At 37.1% G+C, this 26214-nt stretch overlaps 1 protein-coding gene across 4 annotated transcripts in view; it reads right to left on the bottom strand.

Moving 5' to 3' along the window:
- CLCN5 (chloride voltage-gated channel 5) overlaps window positions 1–26214 on the bottom strand; it is a 210669-nt gene that overhangs the window by 4573 nt on the left and 179882 nt on the right. For all 4 annotated transcript variants that reach the window (XM_036016675.1, XM_028522174.2, XM_036016676.1 and 1 more), the window contains 8 exons: window positions 23409–23596; window positions 19631–19753; window positions 18336–18542; window positions 15053–15133; window positions 14275–14817; window positions 12375–12561; window positions 2369–2767; window positions 2005–2221 (listed from right to left, as the gene is read on the bottom strand). In XM_036016675.1, coding sequence (XP_035872568.1) covers window positions 2005–2221; window positions 2369–2767; window positions 12375–12561; window positions 14275–14817; window positions 15053–15133; window positions 18336–18542; window positions 19631–19753; window positions 23409–23596 — 1945 coding nt within the window. The remainder of the gene's footprint in view (window positions 1–2004; window positions 2222–2368; window positions 2768–12374; window positions 12562–14274; window positions 14818–15052; window positions 15134–18335; window positions 18543–19630; window positions 19754–23408; window positions 23597–26214) is intronic.

Below are 26214 nucleotides of genomic sequence, written 5' to 3'. Positions count from 1 at the left end.
GGTTGCCATGGTGGGAGAAACTCCCAATCTCACATGAGTTCATTGGAAAGTGCACTAGAGACAAACGGGTGAGCTGCACTGTTCCCTCTCTGGTACCTCCCCCCAGGCAGTGCCACAGCACAACAAAGAGGGTTGCCCTACCCATGTGAATACCTAAGGCCCCAACCCCTTACAACTTATCAGGTGACCCAAGACAAAGAAATATGGCCCAAATGAAAGGACAGAGAAAAAACCTCCGAAAGAGAACTAAGCGATGAGGAGATAGCCAACCTATCTCATGGGGAGTTCAAGGCCCTGGTAATTAAAATGCTCACAGAACTCATTGAGCTTGGTTGAAAGATGAAAAAAAACAAAGGAACAATACCCAAAATGAAATAAAGCAAAATATTCAGGGAACCAACAATGACAGGAAGGAAACCAGGACTCAAATCAACAATTTGGAACAAAAGGAAAAAACAAACATCCAACCAGAACAGAATGAGAAACAAGAACTCAAAAAAGTGAAGAGAGACTTAGTAGCCTCTGGGACAACCTGAAACGTTCCAATATTCAAATAGAGGCGTGCCAGAAGGAGAAGAACAACAGCACAGAATTGAAAACTTATTTGAACAAATAATGAAGGAAAACTTCCCCAGTCTGGCAAAGGAAACAGAGTTCCAGGAAGTCCAGGAAGCCCAGAGAGTCCCAAAGAAGTTGGGGCCAAAGAGGAACACACCAAGGCACAGCATCATTAACTTACCCAAGATTAAAGATAAAGAGAAAATCCTAAAAGCAGCAAGAGGAAGGAGACAGTTACCTACAAAGGAGTGCCCATAAGACTGTCAGCTGATTTCTCAAAAGAGACCTTGCAGGCAAGAAGGGGCTGGAAAGAAGTATTTGAAATCATGAAAGGCAAGGACCTACATCGAAGATTACTCTCTCCAGCAAAGCTTTCATTTAGAATGGAAGGGCAGATAAAGTGCTTCTCAGATAAAGTCAAATTAAAGGAGTTCATCATCACCAAGTCCTTATTATATGAAATGGTAAAGGGACTTACCTAAGAAAAAGAAGATAAAAAATATGAACAGTAAAATGACAACAAACTCACAACTATCAACAAATGAACCTAAAAAAAGAGAAATAAAGGAAATAAAAAATTAAGCCAACAACCAGAACAGAAACAGAATCAGAGAAATGGACATCATATACAGAGATTTCAGTCGGGAGGGGGAGGGGAGGAATAGGGGGGAAGGTACAGGGAAGAAGAATCATAATTAGTAGGCATAAAATAGACAGGGAGAGGTCAAAATGGTATAGGAAACAGAACTCAAAGAACTTATATGTACAAACCATGAACATGAGCTAAGCGGGGGGGGGGGGGATGCTGGAGGGTTGGGGAGTGCAGGGCGGAGGGGGGATAAAGAGGGAAAATTGGGAAGACTGTAATAGCATAGTCAATAAAAATACTTTAAAAATCAATCCTATAATACATCTATTATACCCTTTTGCTCAACTTCCCTTCTTTTCCAATAAAAATAGCAGCTCTTCTGTTACTGGATAAGAAATGCCCCAGAAAGAAAGAGCCTTGGCCTTGGGAGTCAAAAGACTTATGTGTAAAGGGTACCTCTACTATATCCTAACTGGGAGCCGTAGTGTAAATCTTTCAACTTCATTGAAACTTGGTTTTCTCATCCTCAAATAATAATAATGAAGGTATTGTAAGGATATTACTTAATACCATTATAATCTCAGTGCTGCCTTTTCATAAGAACATAGCTGTTTCCTTTGTGGGAAGGAACTGAGTAATTTATAATGTGCAATCAGCAGTTTACACCTCTCAAACACATTTTCTTCCCCAACTCCTTTTCTATTAATTACGACAATCAAAGAAACACATCCACCTTCATCTCAGAGCTTCAAAAAGGCCTGTAAATGCTACTAATGTTTGTATGAATAAGGTTATTCTTTCTTTATCTCTCTACAGTGTTTCCACAATCCAATTTGCCTTCACCAAAGAGCTCTCACCCATTGTGTGTAACCAGGCACTGCCGCAGTCCCAGCTTGCGGAAGATATCCACGACAATCTCCATGGGGGTCAGGTCAGTCACAGTGAATGGGCTGAGATCCAGGATGTTCCGAAGCTTTAGGGTGTGTGGAGTGTATGGTGGCATTGGAGGAGAATGCTCAGTGAAATAAATGATGGATGTGCTCACAACTCCATCCTGCTTTTTTCGAGCATTTTCTATTTGAAAAAAATGGGGGGGGTTAAAAATTAAAGTGTTATTTCTGGCTCCTAACTACTCCCCTCTTCCCTTTATCTTCCCCCATTTCATGAATATTTACTTATCTCCACAGTTGATTCTATTACCCCTTTTTCTGGAATCCTTACCAATTGAAATAATGAGATCTCTTCGGAGGACAAAACCCACAAGCCTTTGGGACTCCCTGGACACCACTACTGGGAAGCCACTGTAAGTGGTTTCACTGATTATGGTCTCTACATCTTCCACAGTCATACTGTCCTGAGTAAGGACAGTCAACAAAGGATCATTTCTCCGGGGTTTCATCACATCCATTGCCAGGGTCTTATGAGCAAACTCTTCTTTGGCTTCAAGAAAGGGGTATCCGTTGAGACGAATGTGGGCATCATAGATGCCCTCCCTCCCAAGAGCATCTGCTACCCACTTGCTTGTCATTGCTGCAGCCATGAGAGGCACAATGTATTCCAAGCCACCAGTTAGTTCAAACATTATGACAACAAGAGAAACGGTCATCCGAGTTACTCCACCTGAAAAGTAACAAACAAGGCTATTGAAGGCAGGAAAAGTATAAGATTTATTACAGTTATCCTCCTACAAGTCCCATTCAGGAACAGCTTATTTACCAAAAACATTGTTAAAAGGAGGTCTCACATATAACTGCACAGACTCCAGCAGTACATTAAAGAAAGTTTACAATGCTCATAGTCACAATTCTCAAAACAACATCTACAGCACTATAAGATACCTTCTCGATTATTCTTTTTGTTTCATCTGTTACTCCCCCCAATTATAAAAGTAGTTGCAGAAGATATCCATAATTTGCATAACACTACAGAGACTACAGGTTCTCTGAGATATGCAGACACATTGAGAAAAATTCAGAAAATAACAAAAGGATATAAAAGAAAGTCATTATCTATAAGTTCATTACCTAGAAATAAGCACAGTAAAAATTTTGAATGACTCTTTAAGTTATTTACTATGCAAAAAATATATTTTACCTACATAACCTCATATTATATGCTTAATTCCCCACAAGCCAAAGAGAGAATTTTAAAGGCAGCAATAGAGGCAGTCAGTAACATGCAAGGAAGCCCCCATTACAATCTCAGCTGATTTCTCAACAGAAACACCATAGGTGATAGAGATTGGCAGGAAATATTCAGAGTAATGAAAGCTAAGAACATATAGCCTAGATTGCTCTACCCAGGAAGGCTATCATTTAAAACTGAAGGCTAAATAGAGAGCTTTCCAAACAAAGGTTAAAGGAGTCCGTTGCCACCAAACCAGCACTGCAAGAAAAATTAAAGGACCTTCTGTAACAAGAAGAAATGGAGCAAAAAACATAGGTACAATATAAAAATGGCAATAAATAAGTACCTGTGCATAATAACCTTAAATGTAAATGGATTAAATGTTCCAATCAAAAGAATGATCAATCAGTAGCTGAGTGGATGTGAAAACATAACCCAGATCTAATCAGTAGCTGAATGGTAAGAAAACATGACCCAGATATACACTGTCTACAAGAGACCAAACTCAGAGCAAAAGGTTTCCACAGGCTGACAGTAAAGGAATGGAGGAAAATATTTCATGCAAATAGAAACAACACAAAAGCAGGTGTAGCAATCTTTATAAGTAGCATTCCATATAATCCTTTTATGTCTGACAAAACAGACATAGAAACTAAAGCCATAAGAAAAGATACAGAAGGTCACATCATATATTCTTTTTTTAAATTTTTTGACTTAATCTTGATACTGATTAATCCTAATTTTAAAAGTATATTTTATTGATTATGCTATTACAGTCATCCCAATTTTTTTATCCCCTTTATCCTCCTCCACCCTGCACCCCCACCAAGATTTCTTTTATATATTTAGGTGCTGCTGTATTGAGTGTATATATGTTTATAATCCAACAAGAGGACATAACCCTTGTAAGCATATATGTGCCCAATATAGCAGCAGCTAAATACATAAAAGAAATCTTGGTGGACTTTAAGGAAGATATTGACAACCATACTGTCATAATAGGGGATTTAAACAACCCACTATCAACAACGAACAGATGTTCCAGACTGAAAAACCAACAAGGATATAGCAACATTAAACAACACACTAAATCAGGGGTGTCAAACTCACTTTCACTGGGGGCCACATCAGCCTTATGGTTGCCTTCAAAGGGTCAAATGTAATTTTAGGACTGTATAAATATAACTACTTCTTAAGAGTTAAGTGAGATCTCTGCACTGCTGCTGGGTAGAAACAAGATGCCAGGCCAGATAAAACAAGGTGAAGGGCCGGATTTGGCCCACAGGCCTTATGTTTGCCACCTGTGCACTAAATCAAATGGATTTAATTGATATATACAGAACATTTCACCCCAAAGAAGTATATAGGTTCTTCTCAAGTGCACATAGATCATTCTCAAAGACAGACCACATGTTAGGACACAAAATAAGCCCTAACAAGTTCAAGAAAACTGAAGTCACATCAGGCATTTGCTCAGATTGCAATGGAATAAAATTAGAAATCAACCTCAATAAAAAGAGTAAGAAACATTCAAATACTTGGAGTCCAAATACTGTGACATGTTATCAAATAATGAACGGGGAACCAATGAGGTTAAGGAGGAGGTAAAAAAATTCCTAGAAATAAATGAAAATGAACATACAACAACCCTAAACCTATGGGACACAGCAAAAGCAGTCCTGAGAAGGAAGTTAATAGCACTACATGCCTACCTCAAAAATCAAAAGAAATCTCAAATAAACAATCTAACGCTATGCCTAAGAGAACTAAAAAAAACAACAACAAAGCCTAGAGTAAATAGAAGGAAGAAAATGAAATCAAGATCAGATCAGAAATCAATGATACAGAGACTAAAAAAACAATACAGAATATCAATGAAACCAGGAGCTGGTTCTTTGAAAAGATAAACAAGACTGATGGACTTTAACCAAACTCATCAAACAAAGGAGAGAGGGGACACAAATAAATAAAAGCAGAAATGAAAGAGGCAAACTAACGACTGACATCACAGAAATACAAGATATTATAAGAAATTACTATGAATAACTATATGCCAAGAAACTGGTCAACCTGGGAGAAATTGACAAATTTCTAGAAGCATACAATCTTCCAAAACTGAATCAATAAGAAGCAAAAAATCTGAATAGATCAATAACAATAAATGAAATGGAAGCAGTAATCAAAAAATTCCCAACACACAAAAGCCCTGGACATGAAAGCTTCTCAGGTGAATTTTACCAATCATTCAAGGAAGAACTATCTCCAATTCTTCTCAAACTGTTCCAAAAAATTTGAGAGGAAGGAAGACTTCTAAGCTCTTTCTATAAGGCCAATATCATCCTAATTCCAAAAGAAGGTAATGATACAACAAAGAAAGAAAATTATAGGCCAGTATCCCTGATAAACACAGGTACTAAAATCCTCAACAAAATATTAGTAAACCAGGTCCAACAATACATCAAAAAGATCATACACCACAATCAAGTGCAATTTATCCTGGGGATGCAAGGTTGGTACAATATTTGCAAATCATCAAATGTGATTCATCACATAAACAAATGAAAGACAAAATTCACGTGATCATATCAATACATGCAGGAAAACACTTGATGAAATCCAGCACACATTCATAATTTTTTAAAAAACCCTCTTAGCAGAGGGGGAATAGAGGGATCACACCTCAATATAATAAATGCCATACATGAAAAACCTACAGGTAACAACATTTTCAATGGGCAAAAACCAGAAGCATTCCCCTTAAGATCAGGAACAAGAACGAGGTGTCCACTTTCATCATGCTTATTCAACGTAGTAGTGGAAGTCCTAGCCACAGTGATCAGAGAAGAAAAAGAAATGGCACTAAAATTGGAAAGGAAAAAGTAAAGCTGTCATTATTAGCAGATGACATGATATTGTACATAGAAGACCCCAAAGACTTCACCAAGAAACTACTAGATCTAATAAATGAATTTGGCAAAGTAGCAGGATAAAAAATTAGTACCCAAAGTTTGATGGCATTTTTATATACCAATAATGAGCTACCAGAGAGAGATACTGGGAAAATAAACCCATTTCATATTGCAACAACAACAGAAAAATAAGATACCTAGGAATAAGTTTAACCAAGGACATAAAAATAATTATACTCTGAAAACTACAGGCCACTGAAGAAAGAAATTGAGGAATATACAAATAAGTGGAAGCATATACTGTGTTCATGGATTGGAAGAATAACCATCATTAAAATGGCTATTCTACCTAAAGCAACTTATACATTCAATGCAATTCCTATTAAAACACCAATGGCATACTTCACAGAACTAGAAAAAATAGTCCAAAAATTTATATGGAACCATAAAAGACCCCAAATAGTCTCAACAATCTTACAAAAAAAAAAAGTCGGAGTTATCACGACTCCTGATAACAAACTATACCATAAGGCCACTGTAATGAAAACAGCCTGGTAATGGCACAAGAACAGACAAATAGCTCAATGGAACAGATCAGAGAGTCTGGGAATAAACCCATGCCTGTATGAGCAATTGATATTTGATAAAGGTGGTGAGAGCATAAAATGGAGCAAAGGTAATCTCTTCAATAAATGGTGTTGGGAGAACTGGACTGGTACATGTGGTGAAAAAAAAAAAAGAAATTAGACCACCAATTTACACCATACACAGAAATAAACTCAAAATGCACGAAAGACTTAAATGTAATTTCTGAAACCATAAAAATCCTAGAAGAAAACATACAGAGTAAAATGTCAGATATACAACCTAGAAAAATTTTTGCCAACATATCTCCCAAGGCACTGGAAACAAAGCAGAAAATAAACAAAGGAAACTAGATCAAATTAAAAAGTTTCTGTACAGCTAAAGAAACCATCAGCAAGACACATAGGGGACCCACTGTATGGGAGGACATTTTTGCCGATGACACATTTGACAAAGGTTTAATATCCAAAATGTACAAAGGACTAATACAACTCAACACCAGGAAGACAAACAACCCAATTAAGAAATGAGCAAAACTCCTGAAAAGAACTTCTCCAAAGAGGACATACAGAGTACCTGTAGACATGAACAAATGCTCAACATCACTAATCATCAGAGAACTGCAAAGTAAAACCTCAATGAGATATCACCTTACACCTGTCAGAATAGCTACCATCAATAAATCAATAAACAACAAGTGTTGGCAAGGTTGTGGAGAAAAGGGAACCCTAGTACACTGTTGGTGAGAAGGCAGACTGGTACAGCCACTGTGGAAAACAGTATGGAATTTCCTTAATAAGCTAAAAATGGAAATGCCTTTTGACCCAGTGATTACACTTCTGGGAATATACCCCAGATATCCTAAAACACCAACACAAAAAATATATGCACCCCTATGTTTATAGCAGCACTATTTACAATACACAACATTTGGAAATAGTCTAAATGCCCATCAGTAGATGAGTGGATAAAAAAGCTGTGGTACATTCACACAATGAAATACTACACAGTAGTAAAAAAGAAGAAACTCTTACATCTTGCAACAACCTGGATGGACCTGGAAAAAATTATGCTAAATGAATATGCCACTCAGTGAAAGACAAATACCACATGATCTCACTTATATGTGGAATCTAATGAATGCAATAAACCTACAAACAAAATGTTAACAGAAGCTTAGATATATAAAACATAGAGACAATGACCGGAAAGGAAGAGGAGTGATGGGATGAAAGATGGTGAAGGGACTAACCAAACACTTATGCACAATCCATGGACAGGAACAACAACATAGGGACTGGCTTGGGGGAGGACAGGGTAGGGCTGGGTGGAGGTGAGGAAATTGAGAAAAATCAGGAACAACTGTAACAGCATAAATAATAAATATAATAATAATTCCCCACATGCTCCTTCCCACTTTATAGTGGGAAGATTTTGTATATGATTTAAAATTTATCCAGCAATACATTAAAAAGATCATATAACACAATCAAGTGGGATTCACCCCAGGAATGCAAGGATAGTATAATATTTTCAAATCAATAAATGTAAATTACCACATAAACAAAATGAAGGACAAATATCACCTGATCATATCAATAGATGCTGAAAATGCATTTGATAAAATCCAGCACCCATTTATGATAAAAACACCCACCAAAGAGGGAATAGAGGGAGTATAACCCAACATAATAAAGGGTATATACAAGAAATCTACTGCCAACATCATCCTTAATAGGCAAAAACTAAAAGCTTCCCCCTTAAGATCAGGAACAAGACAAGGGTGTCTGCTTTCACCAATCTTGAATATTTAACATTCTACTGGAATTTCTATCCACAGTGATCAGACTAGAAAAAAGAAGTAAAAGTCATCTACATTGGAAAGGAGGAACTAAAATATCATTATTTACAGAAAAAATGGTAGTGTACCTAGAAAACCCTATAGTCTACACAAAAAACTACTTGACTTGCCCTGGCTGGTATGGCTCAGTGGATTGAGTGTGAGTTGCAAACTAAAGGGTTGCTGGTTCAATTCCCAGTCAGGGCACATGCCTGTGTTGCAGGCCAGGTCCCCAGTGCAAGCCATGTGAGAGGTGACCACACATTGTTGTTTCTCTCCCTCTCTTTCTCTCTCCCTTCCTCTCTCTCTAAAAATAAATGAATAAAGACTTAAAAAAAACCCTACTTAACCTAATAAGTGAATTTGGCAAAACAGCAGGATACAAAGTCAATATTCAAAGTCAACTAACTGCATTTTGGTACACCAACAATGAAATACCAGAAACATAAACTAGGAATAAAATCCCATTTACTATACCAACAAGAAAAATAAAGTACCTAGGAATAAACTTAGCCAAGGAGGTAAAATACCTGTACTAGGAAAACTGTAGAGCACTGAAGAAAGAAATTAAGGAAGACACAAACAAATGGAAGCATATACCGTGTTCACGGACTGGAAAAATTAACATCACTAAAATGTCCATACTACCCAAAGCAATGTGTAGATTCAATGTAATTCCTATTAAAATATGAATGGCATATTTCACAAATCTAGAACAAGTATTTCAAAAATTTATGTGCAACCAAAAAAGACCCTGAATAGCCTCAGCAATCTTGAGAAAGAAGAACAAAGTTGGAGGGATCACAATACCTGATATCAAACTATACTACAAGGCCACTGTAATAAGTTTAACAATAACCCACAACCTTTGGACCAACTAGGGCCATTGTAATCAAAACAGTCTGGTACTAAGCATAAGAAAAGATAGATAGATAAATGGAACAGAATAGAGAGGCCAGAAATAAGCCCAGGTCCCCATGGTCAATTAATATTTGATGAAGGGAACATGAACATACAATGGAGTTAAAAAAATAGCCTTTTCAATACATGGAGTTGGGAGAACTGGACTGGTACATGCAAAACAAACAAACAAACAAAAACTGGACCACAAACTTACACCATACACCAGAATAAACTCAAAACAGATAGAAGACTTAAATATAAGTTATGAGGCTATAAAAGTCCTTGAGGAAAACATAGGCAGTAAAATTTCAGATAGTCCATGAGCAATATTTTTGCTAATATATCTCCTAGGACAAGGGAAATGCAGGAAAAAATAAACAAATGGGAATACATCAAATTTAAAAGCTTCTGCATGGTTAAAGAAATCATCATCAAAGTGAAAAGGGAACTGATTGTATGGGAGAACATATTTGCCAATGATACATTGGATAAGAGTTTAACCTCCAAAATATATGAAGAACTCATATGACTTAACACCAGGAAGACAAACAATCCAATTAAAAAAGGAGCAAAGGACCTGAATAGACACTTCTCCAAGGAGGACATGCAGACAGTCCATAGACATATGAAATAATGCTCAACATTACTAATCATCAGAGACATACAAATTAAAACCATAATGAGATATCACCTCACACCTGTAAGAATGGCCACCATTAATAAATCAACAAACAACAAGTACTGGCGAGGATGTGGAGAAAAGGGAACCCTAGTGCACTGTTGGTGGGAGTGCACACTGGTACAGCCACTGTGGAAAATAGTACGGAGTTTCCTCAAAATATTAAAAATTCAACTGCCTTTTGACCCAGCAACTCTGCTGCTGGGATTATACCTGAAGAACCCTAAAACACTAATCCAAAAGAACCTATGCACTGCTATGTTTATAATAGCACAATTTATAATAGCCAAGTACTGGAAGCAACCTAAGTGCCCATCAGTAAATGAATGGATAAAAAATCTATGGTACATTTACACAATGGAATACTACACAGCAGAAAGAAAGAAGGAGCTCCTACCCTTTGTGACAGCATGGATGGAGCTGGAGAGCATTATGCTAAGTGAAGTAAGCCAAGATGTGGAAGAGAAATACTGATCTCACCTATAAGTGGAACCTAATCAACAAAAGAAACAAGCAAGTGAAATATAACCAAAGACACTGAAATTAAGAACAAACTGACAGTGACCAGAGGGAAGGCAAGAAGGAATAATGCGGGGGTAAAGGGAAAGGATTTTCAGGAACATGTATAAAGGACATATTGACAAAACCAAAGGGGCTTAGGATCAAGGGTGGGAAGTGGGAAATGGCTGGGGTGGGGGGCAGTGTTGGAGGGAAAATGGAGACAATTGTACTTGAACAACAATAAAAAATGTGAAAAAAGAAATGAAGTAATCAAAGAAAAAGGAAATGATAAATGAAGGAACAAATAAATATGAAGGTATCTAAAAAAAGGAAAGAAAGAAGGAATTCCTCCCTTTTGCCACAGCATGGATGGAACTAGAGAATATTATGCTAAGTGAAATAAGCCAGGTGGTAAAAAACCAATACCATACGATCTCACCTATAAGAGGAATCTAATGAACAAAATGAAGTAACAAGCAAAATAGAACCAGGCACAGAATCATGGAATAGACTGACAGTGGCCAGAGGGAGGGTGGAGGAGAATAATGGTGGAAAGAAGGGGAAGGGACGGGTCAAAGAACATGTATGAATGACCCATGGACATGCACAATGGTGTGGAGATTGACTGAGGGAGTGGGGGTGGTCTGGGGGGTAGTCTGGGTAGAGGAGGGCAAAGGGGGAAAAATGGGCCAACTGTAATAGAATAACAATACAAAATTTTAAATGGTATTTATTTAAAATTGTGTTTAAAGATGTTAAATATCAATATCACATTCAATGGGTGCATAATATAACCTTACATACCTGTACCACAATTTATTTAACCAATCCCTTACTGTGCACATTTAGGTTGATTCCAACTTTTTGCTACTATAAATAATACCATGATGAACATTTTTGTGCATATATCTTTGTGTAAATTTCTAATGATTTCCTCAGTATGATGGAATTTGAGAATAAAATTACTTATAGAGGAATGTAGATATGTGGTAAAGAATGCTTTCATTTTTTAAGTATTTAGCAAGTATTTAATAAAGGAATATGCTAGCATAGACAATAGGGGAACCTACTTTTGATAAAGCAGTTAGAGAAAACTGCTGTGTGGAAAAATATTTAGCAGAAAGTTTGAAGGCTGAAAGGAACCAACTATGCTACAGCTTGGGGTGAAGCATTCTTTGGAGAGGGAGCAGCAAGTACAAAAATCAGGATGGAGTAATAGGCTTGATATATCTGAAAAAACTCAGGGTAGGAAAGGATGGGGAAAAAAGCTGTATTTTGGGCAATCAAGAATGCTTTCTTAAAGCACTTGAAAAATGGCAAACCCAACAGGAAATGGTCACTTAAAAAACCTGTAGTCAAAAATTTGTGGGGAAAAAAATCCATAGTCAATTGTGTTTAACATCATTCTTATTTGTTTAAAAAATATTTTTTTTATTTCTATTTAGAGAGGGGAAAGGAGAGAGAAAGGGAGAGAAACATCAATGTGTGGTTGCCTCTCATGAGCCCCCTACTGGGGACCTGGCCCACAACCCAGGCATGTGGCCTAGACTGGGAATCAAACTGGTGACCCTTTGATTCACAGGCTGGCACTCAATCCACTGAGCCACACCAGCCAGGGCTCATTCTTCATTATTATGTCACCTGGGTAGCAACTTCTTTGAAATTAATACAAACACTACTTACCCAAGCAGGCTGCAGCACCAACCATCGCATAAAGACCAGGAGTAATGCAATCAGCTCCTTGGCTACACCAGCTATTGAAGATGCCCCAGTCATGGTGATAATAGGCCAGTTGTTCCATTCCTACTCCTAAAAGTCGACCTGCTATAGCACCAACAGCCATGCTAGGGATAAAGAGGCCAGAAGGGATCTGCAAAGAGAAAGCAACATAAGGTTAGTGAGAAATGACAGGATTGCCTGGTATATGTAATGGTAGGAGATTGACCCTCTGCAAAGCAAACAGGCCAATACCAATGTAACTATGTTCTATGCTAGCAAGTGGCTGTAAAGGCTTGTGTAACACTACAGAGACTAGAGGTTCTCTGGGACGTGTAGGCAAGTACAACTGCAAAGAAGCTTACCCTTATTTGGGGTCCATCAGGCTAGAGCCTGAACTCTCCAGACCAACACAGAACTGGAGGCAGAAATTAAGCCTTTCTCAAAGAAAAAGGAAAGTAGATCGAGTTTCTCATATATGCAGACACCTTCCCCAATTTTGAATTCTTATCAACAACAATTATCCTTTATTGACTATCTACTATTTTCTATTCTGAATGCTCTAAACATAAGATTTAAGGAGGTGGGTGCTATTATTCCCAAATCACAGAGAACCCAAGGTTCAGAGAGGTTAAGTAACTCACCCAAGGCCAAGATTTAGTAAAATACTGGTGCTTGAGTTTAAATGGAATGCTCATAACTACTCTCATATATTGAACCTTAACCCATTGCTCACACAAAAATAATGGCACATCAGGATTGTTTATTTTGTAACAATAAAAAGATTAAATTATTGATTCTTTTAAATGAGATAGTGACTGTGGTTGCATAACTATTCAGAAAAGGAACACTTATCTATTTTCCCACTTTTTTTGACTACTAAAATATTATATTGACTTCTCAATTTTCTGAGCTCAGAGAGAAATATGACAAGGATAGTCAAAACAGTAGATTATTTTTAAATAACTTGTGTTTGATTTTTGGGATACATTTGAATCTGATGGCTGGAAAATTTACTTTAAATAAAAGAATGAAGCCACAAGCAAAAATTATTCAAGAAGCACTGCAAAACTTTCCAAGGTGTTGAGGAGGATAGATTATATCATCTCAGAGATTTCAGTACTGCCTAAACTGAATTGCTATCTCTAACTCCCTGATTTGAATCTCCACCTCCCTATAGAATAGAAGAAAATAACTTGGTAGTGGGGTGTTAAAGAAAATACAAATAAAAACCAGGAAGAAGGAAAATACCTTAACAAAAGTTCTTTTCTGGTTTCTTCTGAAACATGGGAATGATAATGGGTACTAAAAGTAAAATTTGCTCCCTGCTCTCTTCTTCTAACAGTTTAAATATTAATTTAGAGGCACCTGTGAAGTTCTTGATAATTGAATATTTATACCAAGCGTAAAAAATACATTTAGATATGCATTGGGCTAAACCATATGAAATTGCTTTTTAATGGTCAAAATGGTTGAATACTGGCAACTTCATTTTTCTCAACCTAATATTTTGTTTTATTGGGAAACTATAAAGCTACCCTTTAAGGACCAACACTATGTTGGTCAGATATTGTTTTAATACACAATGTATAGGAATAAATACATTCCTCTAAAAAGTTTATAATATTTCTACTTAAAATCTCAGCACCAAGGTTTACATTTGACCTAAAACTAGGAATTTTAGATAGAGGTACAATTGTCTAAAAAGTTGTTGAGTGTATATGGAGATAAAAAGGCCTTTTGAGGTTGGGGAATAATGTTAAGTGAATTTGGAAGTGCCACATGAGCTATGAGGATTGTATATCTTTGCTTTACCCTCCAAACCCACAACCACACATGCATTCAAGTACCAAAAGAATCTCCTCACCTTCATGCCAAAGGTGAATATGGTAATGACAATTTTCATTATGAGTGTTAAGGCCAGCTGCCACATGGCACTATAGACTCCCGCACCAGCAGGTCTGTCAGGTAATTCATCCCCCTTGCTTGTGTTGAAACGGTTCTCATAATCACAGAGCTTAGAGGAGTCCAGAAGACCACAGTCATTAAACAGTTCAGAAATGAGCTCACTTGTACTCATCCGGGTGTATTCATTGGGGAAAGCCAGGATGGCAGTGATGGCTGTAACAACAAGTACCTCTATGACAGGATACTTGCCCAACTGGGTGGTCTTACGCTTCCGACACCAGGCAATGTTTGTGCGGATAAATAAAGCTCCCCACAGACCACCAAATATGCCCAGCAGAATGAATGGCACAAGCTCAAAGAGATGCCACGGGGTGTGAAACTCCACGTAAAATAGAACCAGACGGCTGTTCCCAAATGGATTGATGGAACGTAGAGTAAATGCTGCCACCAAAGCTGCAAAGAATGAACGCCACAGCGTTTTGAGGGGAAAATAGTAGCTGACCTATAAGAGAGAAGGTGAAAAAGCAAACTCAGTCAATATGAAGAAACTATTTCAGGTGAAAAGTTGGTGCTGCAGGAATTAAGAACTCAGAATGAGAACTTCCCAGAGATTTCTGGTCACATGGTAAAGCACTGAGTTATGGAAAACACTTTGGAACTGCCATGTGCATAGATAATGGCCGGGATTCTCAACACAAGAGCATGCACATGTGCTACAAACAATTAAAAGTAGTTACCTCTTCTAGGCTGAATAATACTCCGCCAATAGGTGCCCCAAAGGCAACAGATACACCAGCTGCTGCTGCAGCTGACAAGACCTACAAACCAAAACTCAAAATTAGTGATAGAATAATGTCACTTTCCTATGGTCAATCACAGCTTTAAAAGGAATGTTAGTGATTATTAAACATTAAAAGAAATTTACATGCTCCATATGCAGTTTATCAAAAATTAAGTTCAATTTATATTTACTTTGAGAGCAAACACTGTATGCTGGATTTAAAACATATGTTTCACATGCTTGAATATATATAGGGCCTTTCCTTTGTAATTAATTTAGGCATGTGCTTTATGTCAAAATATGCTCCCATCCCTAATGCTCAATTCAGTAACTGAATTTGAGTTTGCAGACCTATTCACCACCTAAATGAAGCATTTACAATGATGTATTTACATAGCACTTTCTTTGTAAAGAAATGCTTTTTAAATGAAATTTTAAGAAAGGCTGTAATGATACAACACCAAAGTCACAATGGACTCACAGCTATTCAGGAGCTGCAAATATTCATACAATAGGTATTTAGATTTTCCTATACTATGTATACTACTCCATGTCAGGGACCTATGAAAAAAGAAATAGGGAGGTAACTAGAAGCAAGTTGGTAATAGATTCTGAAGGGAAGAGAAGACCTAAATATGTTTAGGTGTGGCAAGAGAGAGGGAAAAAGCATGACAAATGCACCAGAATTAATGGAAATATAGAGTTCTTTCATTATATTCCACTTGCTATGTAATGATAATATGATTTGGAGTAGTAAGAAAGTATTTCAAAGAGAAAGCTGAACAAAATTAAGAATTTTTGAAGAATAAAATGGCTCTTGGAGAAATAAGTAGGCAGGTTTCTCTTGGAGTATAGCATGGCCTAGAAAAATTAAGGGGAGAGAAGAGTGAGATATATGATGCTAACTGAGGAGGACTTTGAAATATATGGCTATAATGGCTTTCATCTGAGAAGTATGACAGTCACCATGAAACTTGAGAAAGGGGATTTTAGTGACTGTCTAGGATGAATTATGTGGAAGAAGAATCGAAGTGGCTAGCTTGCTATAATTTTACATTGTAGAGTTGAGTCTGTCTATCCCCTTGCTCCTCAAATTTCTATTTTATTCAACTATTTGCCCACTTTGACACAAAAGGTTGCTGCCAATCAACAGGAAAAAATAACTGGGAAGTCTAAATAAGCAATAGGGAGTAAACTAAAGATCCAAATATTCATGAGTGTAGTTAGAAAAATGTATGACATTTGTACAGAGAAAGAGCCAGATCAAACTTCCCTCCCATTTTATAATTATTTGAACAAAAATGTCACTCTTATGGAATGAAAGTAACCAGCAACCTACAGTTTCAAAATCACCTCTACCCATGCAAAACCAGCAACAATCAACATTTCACTCACCAGTTACAATGTTTTTATCAGCTCTTTAGCTTTTGTTGATCATAACTCCCATATAACAACCTCACCACCTTAATATTGCATTTATGTCCCTCTACCATTTGACAGGTAACTAAACAATCTATCCCACACCCCTTGTTAGCCTTTCTCTCCTGCCAGGAACTTTCCCCCTTGAGCTACCAAAATTTATTCCATATTTGAAATTTCAACATCTTTAAATTTCCTTCTAGGCCTTTTATTTTGCTTTTTTTTTTTTTCAAAATAAATCAGTAGGTTGCAATTTTGTCAAAAACCCTTTCTAATAAAATGGCCTTGGTCTTGACCCATTCCATATGTGATTTCTTTGTAATTCAAGGAAAATGGAGCAAGAACCATTATTTTCTTAAATCCTTAATTATAACAGGACGAAAGTAAAGAATGACTTGGAATATTTTTTTAAAAAATTGTTCTTCCTCATCAAAACCATAAACATGAGAATGCCTACAGAGATGCTGTGGTGGAACGAATTTAGTGGGGTTAAGACATAGGGTAGAAAGAGATCCAATACAGAGACACATTTAGTTTGGCATCAGGTAGAAATAAAGCACAAAGAATCTGAAATGTGCTGAGTGTGTATTTTCTCACAGGAATAAACAACTTCTTTAAAAAAATCTATTGTTTTGTAACTTATTTTGTAATAGAAACAGCACATACTTATATAGAATTATACATAATAAAAAAGTTTAAGTCCTTACTTCTCCTTTACTATCACCTCAGTTTCCCATTTACTAGAGGTAGACATTTTTTAACAGTTTGGGGTAAAATCACTTTTCAGACATTTTCTTTCTAGGTGCATATACACACTGTGGAAAGCAATGTGGAGTTTACTCAAAAAATTAAAAATGGAATTGCCTTATGATGTAGCAATTCCACTTCTGGAAATTTATCCAAAGAAACCTGAAACACTAATTCAGAAGAACATAAGCACCACTATGTTCATTGCAGTGTTATTTACAATCACCAACATTTGGAAGCAGCCCAAGTGCCCATCAGTAGATAAGTGTATAAAACAACTATGGGATATTTACATGGTAGATTACTACTCAGCCATAAAGAAGAAGAAAATTTTACCCTTTGCAACAGCATAGATGGACCTGGAAAACATTATGCTAAATGAAATAAGCCAGTCAGAGAAGGACAAATACCATATGATTTCACTCATATATGGAATCCAATGAACAAACTGAACTAACAAGCAAAACAGACAGACTCAAAGATAGAAAGCAGAATGACAGCTCAGCAGGGGGAGCTGGAGGTAGAGGAATTGAGCAAAAAAAAAAAGAGAGAGAGAAAGAACTCATGAACATGGACAACAGTGGAAGTAGAAGAGGGTATGGGGTATAAATGATGATTGAAAAAATACAATAAATAAAATAAAATGAAACATTATACTATATACCTTACTCTTAAATTGGTTTTTTAAAACCTAACAGTGTTTTCCAGCCACCCTTCAATGTCAGTATATTAAAGGTTATCTCAGTCTTAACAGTTGCATAGTACTCTATAGTACATACAGATGATTGTTCATTCAATCAGTTCCCTGTTGATGCACATTGTGATTGTTTCAGTTTTTCACTCTGTTGACAAATGCTGCACTGACTATTCCTATACATCTTTGGGCACACACATGCTAGGACATCTATAGGATAAATTCCTAGAAGTGGAACTCCTGAGTCAAAGGGTATTTGCATTTACATTGGTACAATTCCCAATTTTTATCCCTATGGAGGTACCATTTATCTTCTCACCAGAGAGAGAGACAGACAGACAGACAGACAGACACCATTAAGGTCGTTTGTTATTATTACCTCTCTGCGCTTGGCTTCATTCTTCCTGTATTTGTTGAAGCAGTGGCACAGGATGTTCCCACAGCAGCAAGCCACGTGCACTAGGGGGCCCTCTTTGCCCAGGCTCAAGCCAGAAGACACTGCCAGCACCAGTGTGATGGTTTTGATAATCAGGGTCCACTTACCCAAATAGCCCCTAATAATAAAACCACTCAAAATAGTTTTTATCTGCAGGTCAAACACAAAGAGATTGGATATAGACTAAGCAAGTGAAGCAGGATAAGAAGCAACAATCTGGACCTCATTGTAGAAACTATACCTTTTGAACAAGTGACATAAATGCCTGACCTACAGTGATTCTATTTTGGCAGGGGGGAGCCCAGGAGCCCAAGAAAGAACTGTTAAGTTTTCATGTTTATATCTTTTCTTTCTTTCTTTTTGGCCATACAATAGCTAGGCAAGGGAGTATTATAAGTATGAGAGTGTATATATAGAGAAGGGGAGGTGGAAAGGAAAAGTATTTTCCTTACAGACTTATAGCCTGATTCTCTGCCAGAAAAATTTGTAACTCTGAATTGGTCAGGAGGCAGAGAAGGGCAAGATCATCTGGGTAACCTTAAATCTCAGTGGTTTCAGTCACTATCAAGCAATCTAAAGCAAAAATAGTTAGAAATAGGGTTTTAATCACCATTTTACTAGTGCAAATTAGATTGTAGGATATATAGCACAATAGTTTTCTTCCTTTTTTTAAAGATTTCATTTATTTATATTTAGAGAGAGGGGAAGAGAGGCAGAAAGAGAGAGAGGAAACATTGATGTGTGAGGGCAACATCAATCAGTTGCCTCTTTTACACACCCCAAATAGGGAACTAACCAGCAACCCAAGCATATGCCCTGACTGGTAATGGAACCCACAACCTTTCATTTGTGGAATGATGCCCAACCAACTGAGCCACAAAGGTCAGGGCCAAAAATAGTTTTCTTTCTTCTGTTCTGACAAAGTTAACAATACCACTATGTTCTCAGGCCAGAATCTTGGGATCAACCATGAGAGCTTCTTAGGTAGGGAATGGGGGAGGTCTTCAGGAACCTGGTTCACCAGGAACCCACAGGAGGCTACGAATCAACTCCTGTTAATGTACAGGTGGCCCAGGCTGGGAGGAGACTTAGGGAAGACCTAAAAAGGCCCTAAATTACCTCAGGATCTGATCCTGTTTAATATTCATATTGTGGTATGTGCTGTAATACATATTAAAGTGTTTTAACCAAAGAAGATTCATCATTGTTAGCATTTATAAGCCATTTTAGAGACTCACCTCAGGGATTCCAGAGCCACAGGCATAAGGCGCAAACACCTTGACAAGAGACACGGCAAGAAAAGCAAATAGGAGAGCCCAGAGGACGTACATAAAATAATTGACTATGTAGGCAAAGGCTCCCTGGAACAGAGGAAAAAGAAAAGAAGTTTGTTTTAGCTTACTTTCAGTAAGGCATGTAGCTCTCCTGAGTAATAGGTTTTTGGGAGAGGAGGTCAGAAAGAAAAAGACCAATATTAATTTGCTCAAGATGTTCCTTCTCTGATTATCAGCAAAAAACTACTAAAATACCATCAGCCCATTTGCTACTGAAAATTAGAGGCTATGCTTGCACCCAAAGGAAAATGACAATGGCCCCTAAGGATAGACGAGAACAAGAGCAAACAAACACCTGAAGCAAGCAAGTTCACTTTCTATATGACTGGTTTGATAGGTTTTGTAGCCAAGTATACAGCTGACCTTTAAATAATGCTGAGTTAGGGATACCAACCCCTGAGCAGTTGAAAATCCCCACAAAACATTTTTATATTCCATATTACTTTGTATTAGTTTCAGGTGTACAACATAGTGGTTAGACAATCATATACTTTGCAAAATGATTCCCCTGGTATTTCCAGTACCCACCTGGCACCATACATAGTTATTACAGTTTTATTGATGATATTCCATATGCTGTACTTTATATCCCCATGGCTATTTTGTAACTACCAATCTGTATTTCTCAATCTCTTCACCTTTTTTACCCATCCCTCCAACACTTATGACAACCATCAGTCAAGTCTCTGTATCTACGAGTCTGTTTCTACTTTGTTTATATTGTTATTTAGATTCCCCATATACCTTTTGACTCCCCCAAAACTTAGTTGGCCCTTCACATCCATGGATTCAACAAATTTCAGATCAAAAACTATCTTTCATCTGTAGCTGGGAAACTGCAGATGGTAATATGAAAATACTGTGTTTAATATGTGGTTTGTTGAACCCACGAATGGTTGAATCCATAAAGGTGAATACGAAGGGACGGTTATATTTATTGAAAAAAATTGTGTATAAGCAGAGCTGCACAGTTCAAGCCCATATTATTCAACAGTCAACTGTATATGATACTATATCAAGTTTATTAAGATTAACAGCTATTTTATTAGAATGGCTGAATCTTGGCTACACATTTGAAGTGAAGCTTGGCTCTAAATTCCAGTAAATCCACCTTTGGCTACCTACCCTTGGTGTCAAATTCTCATAAGAGGTTATAGTATCTAAAATTCCTGGGTGTTTTTGTTAAAATACACAATTACATTCTGTAGAGAATGGCTACATCTTTGAGAACAATTTGCTACCATAATTCAGCATCAAGTTTATACAGTAGAAAGTTCCAGGCTCTGACCATAAAACAATACCAGTGAAATGACAGATATCCCAAAGAATAAAAGGGCAATGGGTATTTTCAAAATGGAGAGAATATACTTTTGAAACTACCCTTTATGATAAGGAAGTCTTCTAGAAAAGAAATCTAATTTTAACCACCAATAAGTATTCACCAACATCAAAAGACTTGCAAATAGTTATGTCTTACCAAAAAAACCCTATTTTGAACATTAGTAGATTATGCTTGTTGATAGAAATATTAAAAGTTGAAACTCATTCAAATTACATGAAACACAAAATTCAATGAAATTCTGACTTTTTAAAACATAAAATATTATTAAAATAATTTGCTGACCTAGACAAGGAAAATCAAAAGGTCCAGGGTTTTTTCTGAGTCACAATTTTGACACAGGTTTTCCATTATCTTACTCCCTGAGAGAAAAACATAGTTGTTCTTTCTACCTTTGGAATGTAGCTAAGGAAGAAGACTCCAAAAATTGGAAACAAAGAGGGAAAAGGAGTAAACTGGAAAGAAGCTGAAACTGGCTAAAGGCAGGGATCAGGAGGCCAAGTTCTTGGCAGGAGAACTCTTCTTAAAACCCAAAAAATTCTTTCCCCAGGCAAGGATTTTGTTAATAAAAAGGAGATCCAGAGAAATGTGTCACTTTACAAATCTCAAGCTCCAGTTTGAAAGTTACGGTTGGAACACTTAAACACACACAGCTATGAAGGACCAGCATGGAAAAGCCTTGTGGTGATGCAATAATAGTTGTATACCTTGATTGTGGTGGGTGTTATACCAATCTATACATGTGATAAAATTGCAGGGAGCCACACACACACACACACACACACACACACACACACACCCATACACACATATATCTATGCATGTAAAACAGGCGAAATAAAGGCTGTGGATTGCATCAATGTCAATTTCTTTATATTGCTATTATACTATACTTATAAGATGTTAGCATTGAGGGAGGTTGGGTGAAGGGTAGGGGAAAGCTCCCTATACATTGTTCTGGAACTTCCTGTGAATCCCTAATTACTTCAAAAATAAAAGATTTTTAAAAAGCAAGGGAATCACATACACACAAAAGACACACACACACAGACTCACCCTAAGTTCCAGGGCTCCTCAAATTTTTCTACCCAAGTACTCCTAATCTAGGAGAGTAAATAGAGACATCAGGGTAGGGGGTGGGGTACCCAGAAGCAGAACTGAAATAAATATTCTTTTTTACCTTAACAAACATGGGAATCTTGCATTTCTTTTTAATGGCTGTTTACATTTAATTTTTGAAAAATATTTGTTGAAATATTTAGGAAAAACTGATATTCTGGGAAGGCACATAGCATTTACATCCTGTGGTTTCATCTACCCTCTGGCACACTGACCCCAGTTTGAGAAGCACAGGCTTAAACCCTTTCATATACATATATAGTATATATTTACCCCTGTTATTGGACTCTTTTCCCAAACCAAAATATGTACAGTCATATGTACATAAACACTATTATTTCTGACTTTATTTTGCTACCCTTCCTTTCCCTTGACTCTGTATGTGTGTGTGTATGCATGCCATTTCAAATGTGGACCAAACTAGGTATAAAAATAAATTTTAAAAGTACAAATATATATCCTAGTCTTGTCCCCCTCACTTTACCAACAAAGTGGATGAGTAGTGAGCTGAGATAGTACCTGTTTTAGTTAGTACAACTCAGACTGGAATTGGGAATTGAGAGTTGCTTTGTTTTATTTTACTTTGTATTTTTGTTTTTAATAGGAAAGATCTAACATACAACCAAGTGATAATAGAAAGGTAAGGAACTGCAAAACAAACTTAAGTCTGCATCAAAAAATATAAGCTAGAAGACAGGACAAATGAAAATATATTTAATCTCAAAATGGGACTGGGACAATTTTATTCCTGGGTTTCTGTTGTTTTGATATTGAATGTATTATATTTTTTTAATATTCTAGTGTAATGCTCAGGGAAAAATTACTTTTGGAACCTATACTATAAACATATTTTTAACCCAATCCATCCCTTGTTAGAAATTGTAGCTTACCTGTCAGATGGTTCTAACATTTCTACTGCGATTATTAGAGAAAGATACATTCAGTCACACCATGTACTAAAACTAAAAAGAAACACTAAGCTTGTTTAAAAAAAGAAAAAATGTTAAGTCATTGTGTAAGCATCAAATGACCCCATGTGCCAGAAGAGAGAGAAATAGGGCTACACTTAAACCACAGAAAAAGGCAGCTGGCACTGGTTCCCCTTTTTATGAAAAGGAAAATGGGGGTGGGGGGAGACTCCACAATTGGCATGAGTAGAGTATAAGAAATTAAGGAAATGAAAGAATAAAAGTTAGTAGTTCCAAAATCTTCACTACGCGTTACCTCATCTGTGCTGATGAGAAGCTGGGACCAGCTACTCCACTTTGGACATTTGTCTTTGTCTTCAAAAGTGACATACTTGGAGTCCCAGCAGCAGTGTTCATGGTTAAACCACAATCCCTCTGTGCATATACCTTCTTTTAAGTCTGTCATCCAATGAGCAGAGATGTCTATCAAGCCAGCTAAGGAACCTGATTTGAGAGGAGGGAAGGATGGGGCAAAATTGTTAGAGAAAATGAGGAAAAAGGGATAAAAATAATGGACAAGGATGTATTTTTTCCCATTCCACTTGGAACCTCTTTTTGATTGCCTGTCTGCTTGATTTGCACCTACTATCTCTAATAGATTTCACCTATTGTTAAATGCCTGCTCAAGAGGGTAAAAGAAAACAAAACATTGTCTGCATTAAACACTATGTTTGTAGAATTTCTATATAGAAGAAACTTAAAGGAGAGCAAAGTGGTTGGATGGGAGCAAGGAGCAAATGGATTTGACCTTTAGCTGATTTACATAGATTCTCCTCTGGCTTGGAGTCGATGAATACTGATCCATAAAGACAGTCAAGTTTATCTTCTTTAAAGATTTTATTTATTTATTTTTTAGAGAGGGCAAAGGAAGGAGAAAGAGAGAGAGAGGGAAACAACAATGTGTGGTTGCCTCTTGCACATACCCCAACTGGGGACCTGGTCCACAACCCAAGCATGTGCCCTAACTGGGAATCGAACCAGTGACCCTTTGGTTTGCAGTCCAGCATTCAACCACTGAGCCACACCAGACACAGTGACAGTCAAGTTTATTAAAGATTATTTTATCCTCACTATATACATAAGATTGAGAAAACTGACATTTACCATATTGAAGAATATTATATGATGTCTTATTTGAGATGGCTTGGGGAGGGGAACTGATAAAGACTATAAGGTGAAGGGCTCAGTCTTCATAGTGATTTTATTTCATGCACAAGGCAATTTGAGCAATGGCAGGAAGGTATTCTAGGCTAAGGGAACTGAATTTATAAAAAAAAAAAAGCACACACTGTGATATACATAGAAGGTTATATGAAGCTGTAGACATGTTGAAGCCTCCTGAGCCTAGGACATGAACATTCTGAACTTTTCTTAGTGAGAGGAAAAAACAATATTATATACATAACATTCATCAAAGAAAATTATGAGAAAGTGAATAGTGAATGGGGATTCAGGCAGTACGGCTAATAGACTGATAGGGTTAAGATAGTTATAGTACTTTTGATTTTGGCCTTCTCATCATTTCTGTCATCCAGATGAAAAAGTTCTAGCATAAAGAGATTAAATGGTCTAGAATAGTGGTTTAGGGAAACAAGAAAGATATAAAATTCACAGCCCCTGAATCCATAGACTTTCTGCATTCAGAAACACTGCTTCTGTTGTAGCTCTCTAATGCTTAAAAACAAAATGCCCTGTGTGTATGAGGGAAAAAATATTCACTGACCACCTAGTGACAAGAAATACATTAAAAATTTGAGGATATTATGCTTGTACTCCAACAGGCTGGAGGCCATGTCATGTGTATGTTTTGGTAGGTGCTAAAAGTGTTAACACAGGTTATTTACATACTTAAATAAACTAAGTCAAATCTAACACAGTTTGATACCTACTCTTGACGATTTCAGCGCCGCCCCCCCCATTCTCTTTCTTCTAACTCTTATTGCACTTATTGCCTGGGTTCAGAAAATTAATATGATGATATACAGTTTGGCTTGCTATCTAATTATTTCATGTATGCATGCCTTATCCTATCTAACACAGTTACCCTCAATGCTACCTTTCCTTTTATTTCTACCCATTCTTTTCCCAATAGGCTCCTTCTTCCCTAGTTACAAATTTCATCAGGTTTCTCCTCCTCTAAAAAACGAAATGTTTTTCCTCATCCTTGTTACCACTTCAAGTTTTTATTCCTTCTCTATTTCCAATGAACACCAAATACCTCCAAAACTTCCACACTGCTTGCTTCCCCTTGAACTATGACCCCTAATATTCACCTGAGATGATTTTTTCAAGGTCATTGGTATCTTCCTAACTGCTAAACTATATATAACCTTTATAACCAAGGTCATTGGTATCTTCCTAACTGCTAAACTATATGACCTTTTCTCATCCTTCTTCCTTCTCTTCAGCATCTCTGCAATATTGGGAACTACAGACCACACAGTCTATTATTAGCCAACTCTAAACTGGCGGAAGGGGTAACATTAACACCCTAGACCATGTGTTGGCAAACTATGGCTCAAGGGTCAACTCTGCTTCTGTGTTTGTAAACAAAGTTTTTCTTGGTCACAGGCCCACTCATTTGTTTACCTATTGTCTATGGCTGTTTTTGTGCTACAGAAACCATTTGGCCCACAAATCCTAAAATATTTACTATCTGGCCCTTTAGAGAAAACATTTGCTGACCCCTGCCCAAGATCATCTTTGAAAAGCCAGCTATGGATGAGCCATTCCTCACTGCAGCAATCATCTTATACTCCACAGCTCATGCATTATCTCTAACAATAACAGAAGCATGGTTAACAACTGGGTACTGTGCTGAGTGCTATGTGAGCTCTATCTCATTTAATTTTCACAAGTGTGTAATACAGGTACTCATTATCCCCATTTTATAGATCAGTGAACTGAAGCTTCCAAGGGTTGAGAAACTTTCCAAAGTCACAAAACTAACAAGTGGCAGGGCTTGGATTCAAACATAGGCAGCTACAAACTACAGCCTGTGCTGTTAATTGCCATTTCATCTCATCCACTTCCATTAAGGTTTTCCATTTAACTTCTGTTTT

Source organism: Phyllostomus discolor, chromosome X (genome assembly GCF_004126475.2).
Source record: "Phyllostomus discolor isolate MPI-MPIP mPhyDis1 chromosome X, mPhyDis1.pri.v3, whole genome shotgun sequence".
Taxonomy (NCBI): Eukaryota; Metazoa; Chordata; class Mammalia; order Chiroptera; family Phyllostomidae; genus Phyllostomus; species Phyllostomus discolor.
The sequence above is the reverse complement of the archived record's forward strand: the minus strand, read 5'-3'. Positions and strand labels throughout refer to the sequence as shown.